Raw genomic sequence first — 16,203 nt, 5'->3', positions numbered from 1 at the left:
TTTGAAGTTGTGGGTTTTGTTTCTTATATTGGATGATGATGAAGTTGACTAGCTGACTGGTTACCACACAAGCAAAAGAACAGAAGCTTAAGGTGGTGGGCCGGTTCTTATACTTATGTAGGAGATGCAAAAGAAACGAGGGAATGGGAAATAGTGGTGGGAATACATGAGACTTGAGAACGCCGAATGTGTACAACATCAGTGTCTCCACTTTACGTAGCACAAACCGATAACACTGCCCAATCATAGCCCACAGAGGAAGCGAGAGTCGCCAGTTTGGGCGGCGGATGCGAGGGCTGAGTTAAATGCGACCTGCAGGCGCCTGTCACACAAACACAACGTATGTAAAAGCAACGCCAGAACGATAAAATATGACAAAGTTGAACGTTGAGAATATTCTATTTCAAGCCTTTTACATAGAGTACAGTACATGTACCTACCTCATAACTGCACCTGAAAATCAACTTGCAACCCGCAATCGCACTTCCATCACATAGCAGGTCGAGAGTACTACCCATATCTAGAGTACATACATGTAGCTCTTTACCAACAAACGGTGTGCACCCTGGAATCTCGTCCCCTGATTCATAACCACGATCATCCCATATTAATCTTCACTGAAGAAGAAATTTTTGGCAATCCTTGTTGGGGACCTCAAACCCCAAACCCTGCCCCTCTTTTGGTGACATGCAGCGGCACATCGGAAAATCTGTAACACTGTTCGAGTCGGAGGTGGTAACATAAAGCTTGCGAATACTTCATGTATTTATCTAGACTTGTAGAGTACTCAAACGGCGTTACCTGCTGCGCTGCGGAGCATTTTCCTTTACTAGGATATTAATCTATTTATGAGTCTCTAAGCCACGTGATACGAGAATTTTCTCTGAGGAGGCCTGGATATAAATCGTCTCCACATCTTGAAGACCAGATGGATGATAGGTAGCCTTCCTACAATTTCGGTTATCGTAGGATAATTGGATAGCTGCAGGTAATCTGGAATTTATACCTACATCGGGAATCTAGCAATGAACGTCGTCTTTGTTCACCATCCTCACTCTAAAGTTGAGTGGAACTGTAGGTTCGTATGCTCTCATGCACAGACACAGCCTCTTATCGTCAACCTTTCCCCACCTCCCAACGTACGTACCTCTGAAGCTTAACCACAGTCTGCTTCTTGCACAGACCTCTGCGTGATACCCACTGCATTCGGAATTCTCCGTAGTGGTTGCATGGTTGTGTGGTTACACAAGGCTCCACATTCAGAAAAAGTATCGTCGTGGTTGGTGGGTTACATGGATTTATGATATTGCCAAGCTTAGAAGTTAGCAGGAGAAATACATGTAGAGAGTTGTCGGTCTACTCTGCTTAATCACATACATATATGTAAGTACCGTCTCAATCGCACTGGTGGTAGATTATGTAAAATCGATGCTTGAGTGGGTATCTACTCTGCTCTAAGTCGCCGAGTGGTGTGACTATCATGTGTACCGTCAAGAAAATGAGGTTTGACGAGGTTGAAAGCAAGGCTGAAGGCCTATCTGAGGCCCGTGGAGTAAACCAATTACCTACGTGTACTCGGAGTGGAGTAGACCTGGCACCCCCGGCCTGTGTCCTGCGTAAATAAGAGCAGCCAGTGAACCACATGCACATGTAGCTAGTGCGCACCTCCTTTACGAAAAGAACCAGAAAATGCAAGTGACGGAAACAGGGATAGTTTGTATGAGAGATCACCGCCACTCCATACAAATAATCCTTGCCCTGAGCAACTGGTTCGTAGTTTATAAGCGAGGTGAAAATGCTTGTTTCTCTTGGCATGCCAGCCCCCATTGTGTCAACGAGTGACTATTTGTGATTCAATGTCTTCTGGCATGAATATATACCAAGGGGGGAGAAATGGGAAAGGGGGCGAACCGTATCTTGATAAAGTGCAAATATTTTGCACGTAGTGTTCCGTGGTACTTGATTACCTATGAACGTGCCCTGATGCAACGAAATCGGGAAGAAAGAGCAAACAAACGCCACCATTTCACAGTCTCAGCCCTTGACCACCACGGTTGAAAATCCTACAATTTGAGAGAAACGCGCCCACTCAAAAGCCTAGTACAGGCCCATTGTGCCATAAATACACGGAAGTGCAATATTTCTCCTGCAGCGCATTTTTAGCAAGTTCGAAAAGGGGGAGGGGGAACACAAAGAAAAGGAGTCTGTAATACGTGCATGTACATAGGCAAGTAAGCATTTTTGTTTTATCCCGATGACTTGGTTTTGGGAAGTGGTGATGAACGCGGCCCGTAGGCATCAGCGGTTTATGCATTTCTTTTTATCTCTTGGGGTTCGGTAGTAGTCGCTTGTGTTCTTATTGATGAAGTGTCGGAAACGGTCATACACAATATCCTTGCTTCAGTTCTGACATACACCAGGAACGGGTCTCAGTATTTGATGTCGTCTTGTATCGAGCTGTAGGTGGGTACTCGGGATAGATATGAGTACATAAACTACGCGTATGCGTAGCATTTACCTACCACATGTAGTTGTATCACGCACTCAACATAACTATAGTTATAGTTTGAGACGATCGACTTGGTCAATAGAGCTACATACAACTGCTGTGGGTTCTTCTTCTATTCATTTCTGTCAGTTTGATTACTGTCGTGGAGTGTTGAGGTTAAATTCTTAAGCACAAAGGATGATATCATCGCGCCCGACAAGGGGAGAAGTGGAATCGCTGCCTAATATTTATAGCGCCTCGCCCCATACACGGATCAAAGACTGTCAACACTCTTTTCGCAGGCTTCCCGAAACGCGTCAAACACATCATAATCTTTCTGCATGATGCGCAATATCACGAAACATCGGGCATTACCAGCAACAGAACATTCATCCATCGCGGAGGTCCCGTATCACTAGTAAGAAATCTTCCTTTGGCATAATGTACTTTGCTAAACATCTAATTTCTATCCGGATTGTAGTGATGGTCCCGTACTGCTCCAGACCATGGTTTCATAGCAACCACCACAGACAAGCCTAGACCTGACCTCACCTCGAGTGCCACTTATGGTGTATTCGTTGTAAGACATTTTGGGACAAAGCCCGTCTGAGGCCGGATCGAGTGAGTGGCTGTGTGCCAAGCCATCCACGGCTGGAACGCTTGGGTGAGTCCTGAGCTAGTGTTTTGATTGAGGGGATATCTGACAAATTGTAGCTTTGTGCAGTAAATGAAACTCTACATCGTGATCAGGACGGAAATTGACTAAGCTTGTCAATTGTACTCCCCTATCGACGGCGACGGAATTAGTTATTAGAGAAACCGAATAAGCAAACATCGCTCACACTACGCTAAAAAGGGGGCTTTCAAGGCAAGAACTCCAAACTTACACAGAGAAACCCTCTGTAAGTGGGGAAGTCGATAAAGCCCAGTATTCAAAATCTCCATTGACCATTTCAATTAGGGAAAAGAAACTACGCTCGGCCAGCTTTATATAGCCATCTACTATTCTCGCAATATGCGCATACATCGATGAATATCTTGGTTCAATTGTCAGCTTATCCTAAATTATAATATCACGCATATGTTGCTGCCGTATTGGATCATATATTATCCGTCCTTCAACGCCCAGGAAAGCAAATGTGACCAGAAATTATTTCGAGGTCTGAAACTCACAAAAGTTCAGATAACTCAAAAAGATATTGGGGACATCCGCCTTTGAGTATGTAAGTCTGGTAAAAAACAATACCTAGGATCTCACTCTGATTGGAAGTTGATATATCTTTGTAGAATATTGCCATAGCCCCCATGCTCTAGTAAATGAATTATCAGTTAATCAACATATTCGATACATCTTAGGAGACCGAATCCGCCTGATCTATTTATTCATCGTCCGATACGAAAACAAATGAAACAAAATAATATTTAGCAGAGTTATAAAATAGGTAGCTTTTTTCAGGTTTCAATAACTTGCCGGAAATCTTGTATGACAAGGTGTGTTTTACCCGAAAACACCAACTTTGGTGTTTTTTCACCTCATAGACCCCATAAATTACTCATGTGGTCGTTCTAGGTACTATTCACACCTCCCTTTCGGTCTCTTCTCGTTCTTTATGAGGATATTTCACATAGGATAGCAGGGTGTAGGGAGGGATATATCAAAGACCTTCGTTTTCAAATAGCCCTGGGGCTACAGGTAATCGGCCTAGTCGGCACCGTCACCATTGAATTATAGTGAATGAAGGAGAGGTTAAACTTGGGCAACTCGGGGTGGGACACTTTCAAAGCAACCTAGGAGCATTCTTGTGTTGGGAGGTGATGTATTTTACTAGCCCAGTTAATGTGTTCATGCGCCATGCAGCACCTCTCCAGTGTGTATATCGAGCGCCTAGTATACTATATCACAGGATGAATACAGGAAGAATACGAAGAATAGGAGGAACATGAACGAATGAATAAGGATAACAACGGAAATAAAACGAAAAAAAAATTAATTGATCTGTTATTTCTGCTAGCAAACTTGACCTTAGTCTTAAGTATTGCGCAAAACTAATAAAAGATTTGCTTTCTTTAAAAGAATGAGACCCGAAGACCTCATCAGATAGATAAGGAGGGAAAGAAAAGGGAAATGTTATAAAGTTGCGGTTGGATGGTATTGTCGGGTTACAATAATAACTACGCACCAACGACAACCACCAACCGTCAGAGTAGGTATATTTCGACAGTCACAATAGATATGAGAAAGATGATTCTATATCTATGAATCTAGAGAGTTAGAGAACTATATGTAGTACTCTTGTCCATGGCCGGAATGAAACGGATTGAGAATCGTGTCTGGTTGCTATGCGGGGTGCGTAGTTATTTTTGTAACCTGGCAATACATACTATAATGCCATGATTCACTTCAATATTTTTTTAGCAGCCGATACGGCTCGAAATTACCAAGGGCGTTTTTAAAATGGCTGAGTTATATGGGAAGAAAGGAAATCAAATATGATTAGTAGCGGAAGGATTTAGGGAGGGTTTTGTGGTATGTTAATGTTCTTTAATTTACAGACTAGATCCGTGGAAGAACATGTGCTAAAACATTGAAAACGCCAGTGGGATACGATTTTTGAAAGGTGTTACACAGATTTTGAGTTAGGAGTTCTGTAATTATTATCGATCATATAATTTGAGAATAATCGTGGTTTTATTTATAATTAGATGTCCTTTTAATAAACCATCTCGGTGGTTTATGATGTGACTTCTTATATTGAACGCTATCAAACTCAATATTGCCGACAATAACACTGCCATAAGACCCTTCATTAAGGTCATTTAGTTGTCACAATATCCCTGCGTATTCTGTCGATCGTTCAAGAAAGGCAATCATGAAAATAGCCCTGTCCATCAACCTTCAACCCTGTCTCCATACTCCGGAAGAGCGACCAAGCCCCAAGTTAAAAGCTTGATACAACCATATTTTCTCAATTATATAAAAAAAAGAAGGTGTCGTAATAACTAATAGCATCCATGGGCAAGCCGATATATATCGACCGAAGAATATCCCCACTCGCCGAGAATACCTAAACCTATCCTAAGATCATTGACTCATGACTAGACTTATCCGGTGCCGAGGCCACACAGGTATATCTAGGCGACCAAAGCCTAACCCTCACTGCCACAGCCTTGCTACTTGCTACTGAACTTTCTTTCTCCGGATCCCTCAGGCCCTTGTATCATGATATCATTGTGTGGCAACGCTCACTGCGCAGGCCAAGTTGTGGCCTTCTGTGGCGGTGGTGATGAGTAGTAGGATATATTGCTATCGTGATATAGATAACGGTCATGTCATCTAGAATATGTAGTGGGGGACCAGGCATGGTAGGCTAGACGTCGATCCATACCTATCCATCGACATATGGTATCCACGCCGCCATCTGACCTCACAACGTCGGGAACCCCTGCTCTCGGTTCTCCGGCAGCTGGGTTATGACTCCAGCCCGGCAACGTGTCGAGGAAGATACATGCGGCTAAGTACATAGTAAGTACCCGCTGGTAGAGCCCACATGTAAACTCGCCAAATGCTGCCAAGCTATATGCCTAGCAGGAATGCTACATACATATAACAAAATCCTGAAGGATCCACAAGGCCAGAAAGAACCCAGTCCATCTGAGCTCTGGGGCTTCCCACTGCCACATATCCTCCGATAAGGCTGGAAAAAAGTAAGTTGGGGAGTCATGGCATGTTGGAGCATGATGTTGGAAGAGATGATGGTGTGGAGCGTTGTCTGAATGGATATCCACGTCCCCCTTTTTTTAGTTCCTGCAATTCTCTCCCGGGCGAATAGAGTTGAGCCCGTCGGGTGCTTTCGGTTGTGCGAGCATCTCGGCCAGCTGCAGAGTACGGGGAGATTTCGAAGGTAGGTGATATAAGAGATCGATAGGTGTCAGTGTCTGCTCCAGGAGTCGCTAGAGATAGAGGGTGGGGGTTGCAGTGCTAGTGGCATGGGGCAGACCTAAGCTTTAGATTCGTCTATGTAGGTACGCTTAAATTAAAGTACTGCGGGGGCCGGGGTGATTCTAGAAACGTAAGAAAAGGCGTGATTGGTATGTAAAGGACTGGCTCATGGATATTCTCTGTGGTCTAGTCATCATCCCTAGATCACCTCAGCTATCTTATCGTCGATTACAGGGCTCACTCCGCCAAGACGCCCTACTAATTGATCGTCTTTCGTACTACTAGCGCTATTTTTAATCCCCCCCTCTTGGCAACAGGCCGAAACGAGGCAAGCCCAAAATACAACTCTAAACAACTCGACGCATGATGGAAGCAGCTGGGACAAAAGCGGACTTGAGCACGGCACAGCGGCTGGGTTCTAAAGCACTCTCAACTAATCGGCTGCTCGATGGCAATTCTATTTTGCGGCTGAGGATGAAAGAAGAAGAAGCTACAAGCACAGCTACAGCGACTGGCTGGCCTGGCAACCTATAATCGAGCTTGAAACTCCAAACGCGGCCCATGAACATGGATCAGGGCAACAGCAGGCGGCTGCAGGAACCACAACAGCTGTTCCTGTACCTGAATAGGGTCATGTCAACAGCCAGGAACAGGTACGTACATACATGTAGGTACGAGAATTAGAGCACCACCTTCCATGACATTCCCAAGGTCTCGAGTATTATACTCATCGATTATACAATGTACACTCTATCTACAAATCCCACTAAGCATTCGGCTCGCTCGGTAGGTGGGGGCTTTCCCCCCCCCTCGTCTTTATTGCCACCTCTCCCCGTTTCCCCACCGCTGTTTTTCCGTCTGCACGTCATTGCGTGGTACCTGAATAAAGTTTTTACCGCGAAACAAAACGAAACCCTGCTCCGATCTGATGTGAGTGGTTAACACCTGCTGCTGTGCGGCGGCGAGGCCAAATTGGGGATAATGTTTCCGGCCGGGAATGTCTATGGGAGAATCTGCCGCATGAAAAAGCATCCTTATCGATGACGGTTCCTAGCCCTATCTGTCTGTTTGTGTGGCTGCCTGTGGGTGTGCGGGTAGCCACGTCTTTTCGTTCATAGGTAGAGTACAGCAGATGAGCGAAAGAAGGGGAGAAAGAACAAACGAGCTGAGTAGGCTGCATACTGTGGGTATGTGCGCACGCCTCTTCCTCAAGCGAGAGATAGACAGATACCATGTATGTACATACTCTAGTGAGGGATGGAATACGTGGTGAGTTGAGGACGAGAAGCACAAAGCCACGAGAGCAGCTATTCGTTCTATGTGCATTCTGTTTGTCTCTGAATACGGCACTGGTGCATATGAGGAGGAGAAAGTGGAGGGGGTGGAGAGAGGAGGGTCTACCCTCATCGAAAATTGAGAATTATCAGTGAGGCATCTTTGGGAGTACGTGGGGAGGGTATCTACACCGCGCGCTATCTGAGATGAGCCTCTTCATTCTGTAGATACACATAATGAGTGTATGAGCTCATCTTGGAAGAAGTTAGCTGTGAATACCTACTTAGTTGGGCGCGCGTCTCAAGAAACAATGGTGAGAAGAATGTTCCTGTTCTATCCGGCGAGTACCTGAATGATATTGCGCTAGTGGGTCTATCAATCTATTTCTGCGCCCCAGTGTCTTGGACAGCTGGCGTCTATAGGGCAGATAAATTGATGCCTATAGGAAGGTGACACATCCCGCTTAATTTCCACAAATCTGTTCTGTAGAGCTCTCTTCTCTCCTCCACTCGAACGTACCTCCAAGCTACTGAACTGGACCTGCATTAAAACACCGCTCAGTTAGCTAAATCCTTCTATTCTCGTCAGATCCACCTATTGTATTCACCCTCAGACAGCCATTCTCTGACACTGCTGCTACTCCTGCTGCTGTCACTGAGACTACTTATCTCTGCTTCTCCCCCGGTGGGCTCTTGCAATTCATCTCTTCTCCTCACATCTCGCCTCTAGTTAGAAGCTCATCATCAAACATCTTTCCATCTCCTCAAAACTCAAGATGCAGCTACTTCAGCTTCTTGGCCTTGGGTTGGCAGCACTCACAGCTCCTGCTGCTGCTCACACTTGGATCGAATGTGTTTCTACCACAGTCCCAAATCTCGATGCTGCTCGTTCCTCTCCTGGGACCGTTCTCCCCAACAATGTCTGCTCTGGTTACCCCAGAAACAAAGCCTTGGATGGCAATTGGATTGATGAATCTACCTTTTATTCTTGGAATTTGAACCACCCAGACACCAATCCCAATGGACTTGCTTGCAATCCAACACAAACCAACCAGTATCCTCCAGGAAAGCCGATGACCACCGCTAAGCCAGGAGCGACCCTCATGATGCGGTTCTGGGGAAATGGACACAGCAGTTACCCCTACGGGCTCCCTCCTAACAAGGACCCTGGTCTCGTCCGTATATACTGGAAGGGAGCTAAGGAACAGGAAATTACCTCAAAGAGCGAGCTGACGGGTGCCAACTGGCTGCCTGGTGCACAAGCCAATTTCTCGGGAAATTCAATCTGGAGGAGACTACCTGACGGGAGGCCAGACGATATCGCCAACTACATGCAATTTACGCTGCCGGCCGACATGGAGAATGGACGGCATATGATGGTGTTTGCATGGGCTGGCGAGCGGGGATTTCTGAATAATGGACCTGGATGGAAGGAGACGGATTACAACAACGAATGGGTGAATACGTACACGACATGCTTCGACGTCATGGTAGAAGGGTCAGGTCATCAAGGGCCTTCGGCGGGAAGCGGTGGTAGTGGTGGAGATGGGGGTGCAGCAGACATGTGTTCTTCGACACCATGCAGGAGAGGAGGAATGAGCTCTGCGGCGTGTACTGGGGGGTCATGCCCGCCGTGTCGGTACCGTAAGGCGGATGGTGTGGATTGCTATGAGTATAAGGATGGGAAGTGCCCATTTGGCAATGCATTCGACTGTCTGCTCAACAAGCAGGTATAGCATCGAGCATGTTGGTTTTATGTTGTCATGACTTTAATGATGGACGCTCATTTTTTTCTTTTTCTACACTCTTTTATTACCCACACTTGTCTGCTCGGGGAGCTAGACGGTGCACGGGATAATCTTTTTTTTTTCTTTGTAATGCGGTTCTTGGGTGGTAGATAAAAATAAATACATGACTGAGCTAGAAATTCTTGTTTTTTGTGAATTTGTTCATCCCCCCACTATCAGGCCAAATAGACTGATTGTTGGGGAGTTGGTATTTCAGGCAAGCACTGATCGACAAAAGCTAGCCCATGCAGGCAAAGTGTGCGTTGTGGCTAGTAGAGATTCGTAGTGGCTAGAGTTGAGTTACGTAGTGGCTTGTTGATTTTGGTTGGGGCTAGAGTTGAACTGCGTAGTAGCTAGAGTAGAGGTGCGCAATGTAGCAAACTAGAGGTCCCGAGTGACAGGGTGTGTCTGGCCTGGTCGATCCTAGTATCTATGGTAACGGTAGCATATCTGAACAGTGCACCTTACTATCTTAACCACCCCACTCAGATTGATTGAAGTTCGACTGCGCCGATGCTATTTCCCAGTATTGCCTGTAGAATGGTGGAGACGATCAAAGTTACTGTACGTGTAGGCCGCGGCGAGGTCGTGAATAGAAGGGATGGTGGAATTGGGGCTGCTGGTCATCTTTACAACGTTTTCTCGAGATGAATGATTGGATAGAAAAGAGGTAGGTGGCAAGGTCTACTGGTGTTTCACATTGAGGGTTGAGGGGAGGTAATGATAGTGATAGGCACGAGGTAATTCTCTAGACTAAGTCTTGGGGCCTTGGGAAGAAAAAGACGAGACCTGGGTGCTGAGGATACGAGACAAAACTTCCCATCAGTAGGCCGTAATGATATTGACTCAGCACTGTTTCTACTGGCGTGGTCCATGAGGGGGGGATACATAGATCTTTTAATCCATGGGGGCGGTCGATTGACGGGAACGTAGGCCTAGGTAGTGAGTGATAGAGAGAACCACTGGTGAAAACTGTCAGAGAGGATATAATGGCGAGCTTTTCTTTTTTTTTGTGGGTTAAGATGGCTATAGAGGGTGGCTTTGGTCTAAAGTTCGATGAAGGGGAGCATATTTTATGTTGGCCACGGGTTTAAATGTTCTAGTAGCTCTAAGTGGTATTTTCGCGGTGAATGGTGCATTATTGATGAATTCTATCGTTATGGCACGCCCAGAAAATATTATCCCTTGCTCCGTCAGTTGCTGACCCTGGTGATATAGGGATTATTTATGTGGGAGATATATCTGTTATTTGATAAGAAGCTAGGTCAAGAAGATCTGTTAGTAAAACCACACTAAATTTGCTTTTCTCTGGGCTCATTATTTAACTGACGGTTTAAGGAATAGTTCGGTACCTGTAGTGCGTTTATCCTCTGTGTGTATAAATTATATCGGGGGTACTGAGGGGAACTTTGAAGCTGTGAACGCATGCTACTAACGTGTGGTGTTTGGGAAACGCGCTCATTCGACGCTGCCCGAGACCCGAGTGATTTCTTGTGTCCAACTAGCGTTAACACCGAGACAACATCCCATCTCACTCCCGTCCCATCGCATCCGCATCAACATCAGCACCCACACCCAGCGCCTCCAGATAAGAGCACCAGGCCAGCAAGCCAGCAAGCGAGTGGTCTTCGATCAGGTCTCACAAGACGAACACTGGCCCCCACACAGAACATGCAGACTGCATTGATATCCTCGGGCGATTCCAGTGAGTTGCAACGTCCAGCATTTGCATATTCAAAAATGCAGCTGCAATGCATAGGTGTTCTTTATCTTTCACTGACGGACTGATCAATAATAATTGCAGATGAATACAGGAAGAAAGGGCAAAAAACCCGCCAAACTTTTTGCCCTTAATCCTATGCTGAACCGGCCAATGGCAGGAGGTCTGGGCATGACGTAGCTCACAACGACTGTGGTTTTTGCGAACCAATAAACTTTTGCATGAAATATTCTGCCGTCGATATCGCGGGAGATATCTTGCAGCTTTAATGGTTGGGCGCCAAGCCCTGGTGGAATGTGGGGTGCGTGCGAGTGATGGATGGTGTCGAACTAGTGCGGGGTCATCAATTTTGGTATGTTTCTATGTATGCTGCTAGACAGACAAGGATGGCATAAATTAACCACAACCATAGGTCAGACCGACAGACCTCACAATAATTTCATCTCGAACTCTTATTCCTCTCTGTGCTGGTGCTAATACCACATGATCGTACTCCACCCTGGTCAAAAGAATTGCAGCCTTCAGGAAGCAGGTGAACATGTGGCAACGTCAGAGGCAGGAGTATGAAAGCCTCGACGCCCGGCTGACAAATTAAATTCGGTAGTAGAACCCCCGGGACACCACTCCATTTCTTTGTCTACCGTTTTCCGATGGAGTACTCGGTGATGTTTGTCTTAAGAGTCAAGGTGGGGAACATTTTCCTTTCATTTGATTAAGAACTATCGACTGGCTGAGTGAGGATATATGAGCTTTAGGTATAGACTCCTTGGACATTTGGGCTCTGGGAGACGAATGGGTCTGACTGAGGACGACCAGCTGGTGGTCTTGTTCGGGCTATTCCTCTCTACCTATTTTTGGGATAGACATGAGCCTATCCATCGAAATTGTCACTGATGGACTCGCAGAGGGCTTTCGAGAAGACCCGTAGAGGATAATTAGTTGTGGGTACGAGCCAGCTCGAGACGGGTCAGGGGTAGAGCTCGAGAAATCCCGGATTGTGGAGACAAAGGGTCGAGGTGTTCGAGCCCTGAAGCTAGGCTTGAGCCTAAGCTTGAACCTTCCAAGTAAGTCGGAATATAGAATTTCTATTGAGGATGAATAATGGGAGATATATTTTCATATAAGTCACCCGCTATGTCTTTCTCGAATCATTACTAACATTACCAGGTTGAGGCCTAGGCTCGAACTTTTGGACATGGGCTCGAGCTTCCTTAAGCCCGTTAGTAGGAGAGTTCGGCTTGTTCGAGCCTAGAGATCGAGCTCAAAGCTCAAGGCTGCTCAGCTCGTGCTCATCACTAGCCCAATAATCACGAAAAAAAAGACGAGAAAAGTATGAACTGGGACGGATGTTTTTTACCCAGCCTTTACGGCACCGGACCACCATCAACAAGAAAAACATAGCTAGGACATAGGGTTGCGCCGTCTTGGGGTGTAAACCGAGTGATATTTTATATCTGAATATCACCATGAACCTCGGGATCTAACTTAAACGCAAAGCAAAAGAATCACCTATCTCTATAAAAAGGAATTGCATTTATCATTCTCCTGCATGGATTATCGAAGTGGGAGACACGTTCCGTCGAGGCAAGTAAGAAAACATTGATACTGCCACGAGCACTGTGGTTAGTACAAGATTTTATTCTGACACCTTTTTGTGGGAACAGAGTGCTCCTGACATTGACGGGGTGCTCGACAACTCATAAAATCTCTGACTAATGGAGACTTTGGGACAAACTACGCTATGAGTTTTTTTCTTTTTGATTCAAACAGAATTAGAGTGGACAACGGATCGATTCCATACCTGATGTGTACGGAGGACATACGAGAGGGAATGAGGGGGGAGAGAATGCCTGGTCGTACGCTAATGGACATCAAACACGAGGAGCTTTTCCCCGGTCCTGGCTGCTGATAAAGGAGCTATGGGGCACGAGAAATATGGGACAGATCCCCACTGACACTGATAAAATACTCGAAAGTCCAAGACAATTCGAGGCCGCTGATAACTGACGTCCTAACCACAGTGCTCGCGACAATAGTTCTGATTATCAATATTATAGTAATTATGCTATTACATCTGTCGATCAATGGCACAGAGAGACAGCTGGCTTAGGGGATTGAAGCTTAGAATTATCTTAATGGTGATCTATAGGGGAGTTTGTGGAGGCGTCTATTCGAGATTTGGTATGCCGAGATTGTCATAACTCTTGGGATGTAGACCTTGGGTGTATCGGCGATTGCAGAAGTCACATTCTTTGGGATAGCTATGCTTCTGTATTTGAATCTGGGTATATTGGAGGGACGCAGCCGACGATATATAGATATATATATATACATGCCTATACAAATAAACACCGCAGCAGACAAAATATGCCATTTACCACAGATACAGCTTTAAGAGATTTTATTGAACCTCTAGTTAATGACTGCGACCCTCGAGCTCTAACCTTATAACATTCGATTCTACCTGCGACCTACTTGCTTCCTATTCGTACGCGTGCTGTGTAGAGCAAGTCAATTATGTCCACTGTTCTCGGCATCTTTATGACTCTGGTGGTTTCGGAGATTCAAGGTCTTGCCCGCTGTGGTATTCACCCAGGCGTGACATTCTAGATACACAGAAGAAACGTCCGTACAATCGTAGTATTTTACCGTAAAGAATATGCGAGGCAGATTTTCTAGACAGAGGTCAGAAAAGCTGAGCATTGGCTGTAATACTCTGGACAAATAACTTGATTGCACAGACGCACCTACCAGGGAGCAGAGGTATGTGTAACACTGTACTACCAGCCTTAAAGCAGTTGATAACTTGATATGAAGGAGAGCTGCAGCCAAGGGACGCTGTGGCTTTTTGCTTGGCCAACCATCTAATGTCCAAGAAATAGACTGGGAGTGATATGAGATGTCTGATGCAGCCACATTTTTACAGGCAGGGATGAACAAAGTCGTTGACCTCCGCCTAGAAGGCACTAACTTTTGTTAGTTACTAACTGGACGGAGGCTTAGTAGAGTTGCCCCTCGCCTGTTTTAATGCCAAGTTGTGGTTTTTTCGTCAGGCTCGCGTTGACAACTCCAAGGCCACTGCCATAGCCCGTCATACTCTAGTCGTGTGCCCGTTGGCGTATGGGACGTGCTGCATATCGTGTTTGCGTAGTGTAATGCGCCGAGTGATAGATAGTGTCTCGCGCGATGACCATCAAACATAACCCAAGCGTGTAGGGCTCATCATAACTGGTGTGAATCTAGGCTTGCAAACACAGCGTCCACCCCATCATCGCCCTACTCTTGTTACCTTGAGGTAACTCATGTCGGATTCCAAGACGAAGGATTGTTTTTCGATAACTTTACCCCGGAAGAAGTCCTATACTATTTTTGTAGATATATATGTGCCGTTGTTCATCTATTGAGAGTCAGTCGTTTGTATTAATGTGAAGGACGAACACAGATATTACGCACATTGAGGGAAGACAGACTTACTGTGCTAGAGAGTATTGCTATGGGATCTCTGGGATCTCTGCACCGATAGATTAGAGGGAGTTAGTATTGGTAGCTAGAGGGCTTGTTTCTTCGACGGTGTGTGTGAGATAGCTACATCTACGTACCTGTCTATTCGCATCGAAGAGCTTCCAACGTGATGGTCATATGAATATGGTAGATGAGCAAGAAACAAAAAATGATCTAAAGCTGAGAAGGGTCCCTTTTGCACTTCTCACGACATAAAAAACAAGAAGGCTGAGCATGAGGTGAGATCACAACGACGCGCGCGGCTCCTAGTGCCAAGACGTTATCCACAGATCATTGACCCGCGGCTTCACGATTGTGCGGCTACCATTATACCAAGGTTTGACAATATGTACGTACATACACAGCCTCACGCCAACACCCGCTGTATGTGCAGGGACTAGGATCCTGTGAAATACGAGGTCCGAGTGATATTCTGTGTCTAACTAGTGTGGGAACTAACAAAATCTAACCTAAACCTTTAGTGGTTAGGCCACCACACTCAACTTCTGGGACTAGGTGATCTCAACTATACTCAGTATTCGTGGCTGGGAGACACATCGAGCCCAGGGGGGGGGGGGGGCGTGGACGCTTATAGGCAATGACATGGATGTGGATCTTCATCTAGCTTCTCTGAGCCACCGACGGGCTTCGATGATAATCTTGAGTTCTTTTACACCTATCAAAAGCTAGGACGCTGGGCCTGCCATGATAGGGAGAGGGCAAGGGCGAGGTGGTACTAGGTACATGTATGTATCCCTCAAATGAAAGGAGGATAGACTGGCTATGCTGACTGGTTTTATCTCTCAGATTGTACTGGTGAACTCTAGTTTTTCATATGGGGGGGGGGGGGGGGGGGGGGGGACTGAAATAGGCAGGCTGGAACGCGGATGTCAACCGCATACTGGTTGAGTTGATTCCAACCAAACCGGCACCCTAGCCGTTGAAATACACCAACTAGCCCATCGAACGCTGGGTACCAATCAGTTGATGGGGTGAGGCAGTTGGATGATGAGGTGACTGAAGTTTGGAATTACTTTCCGGTTTTGGTGAGGTAATTTGCACTGCCTATTTCTTAGACTTAGATCTTGGTGCGGACTTCCTACTAACCGTCAATAGAAACGCTAGATATGAGACAATGAGATGTTTACTATCAACCTCACTCTCGGTCTTAGGCCTCGGCAAATATATCTATATCGTGGTTTTGTCTTCATAATTGGAGACCCTCCTTTGAGGCTGTCCTGGTGCCTAGAGTATAATTTGATGTATATCTGGTAAATACAACTTCCAAGGAACGCTTCCGCAACTTGGAGAATATGAACCTAGCTTAGGACAAATTCACAAACTTCAGCTGAAGGATTGAAGAGAAGAGTGCGTAGTTTCTGACTACTAACCACTTGCGGATTGTCGCAGGTTGGTTGAGGCTGGGGTCTGAAAGACATGTAAGAATCCGTTACATACACGATTGAAATATTTGTTAGTTATTTTTCTACCTA

The 16,203-nt window shown here is 45.8% G+C and overlaps 3 protein-coding genes across 3 annotated transcripts; 1 reads left to right on the top strand and 2 right to left on the bottom strand.

The window, feature by feature from the left end:
- Nucleotides 1-5,706: 5,706 nt before the first annotated feature.
- Nucleotides 5,707-6,169, bottom strand: LAJ45_08265 (uncharacterized protein; the record flags this gene model as incomplete). Its single annotated transcript, XM_046117816.1, has 3 exons — nucleotides 5,707-5,792; nucleotides 5,875-6,000; nucleotides 6,091-6,169. 3 exons carry the CDS (start codon nucleotides 6,167-6,169, stop codon nucleotides 5,707-5,709), a joined length of 291 nt encoding a protein of 96 aa, XP_045969103.1.
- A 2,309-nt stretch (nucleotides 6,170-8,478) lies between these two features.
- Nucleotides 8,479-9,438, top strand: LAJ45_08264 (uncharacterized protein; the record flags this gene model as incomplete). Its single annotated transcript, XM_046117815.1, has 1 exon — nucleotides 8,479-9,438. One exon carries the CDS (start codon nucleotides 8,479-8,481, stop codon nucleotides 9,436-9,438), a length of 960 nt encoding a protein of 319 aa, XP_045969102.1.
- A 4,282-nt stretch (nucleotides 9,439-13,720) lies between these two features.
- Nucleotides 13,721-14,822, bottom strand: LAJ45_08263 (uncharacterized protein; the record flags this gene model as incomplete). The annotated part of the gene is made up of 6 exons (XM_046117814.1): nucleotides 13,721-13,884; nucleotides 13,961-14,092; nucleotides 14,160-14,165; nucleotides 14,229-14,307; nucleotides 14,684-14,720; nucleotides 14,809-14,822. 6 exons carry the CDS (start codon nucleotides 14,820-14,822, stop codon nucleotides 13,721-13,723), a joined length of 432 nt encoding a protein of 143 aa, XP_045969101.1.
- Between the last annotated feature and the right edge of the window lie 1,381 nt (nucleotides 14,823-16,203).

Source organism: Morchella importuna (genome assembly GCF_003444635.1).
Source record: "Morchella importuna strain M04M26 chromosome Unknown Morimp01GS028, whole genome shotgun sequence".
In the NCBI taxonomy this organism is placed as follows: domain Eukaryota; kingdom Fungi; phylum Ascomycota; class Pezizomycetes; order Pezizales; family Morchellaceae; genus Morchella; species Morchella importuna.
Note: the sequence above shows the minus strand (reverse complement) of the source record. Positions and strands in the feature narration are given on the sequence as shown.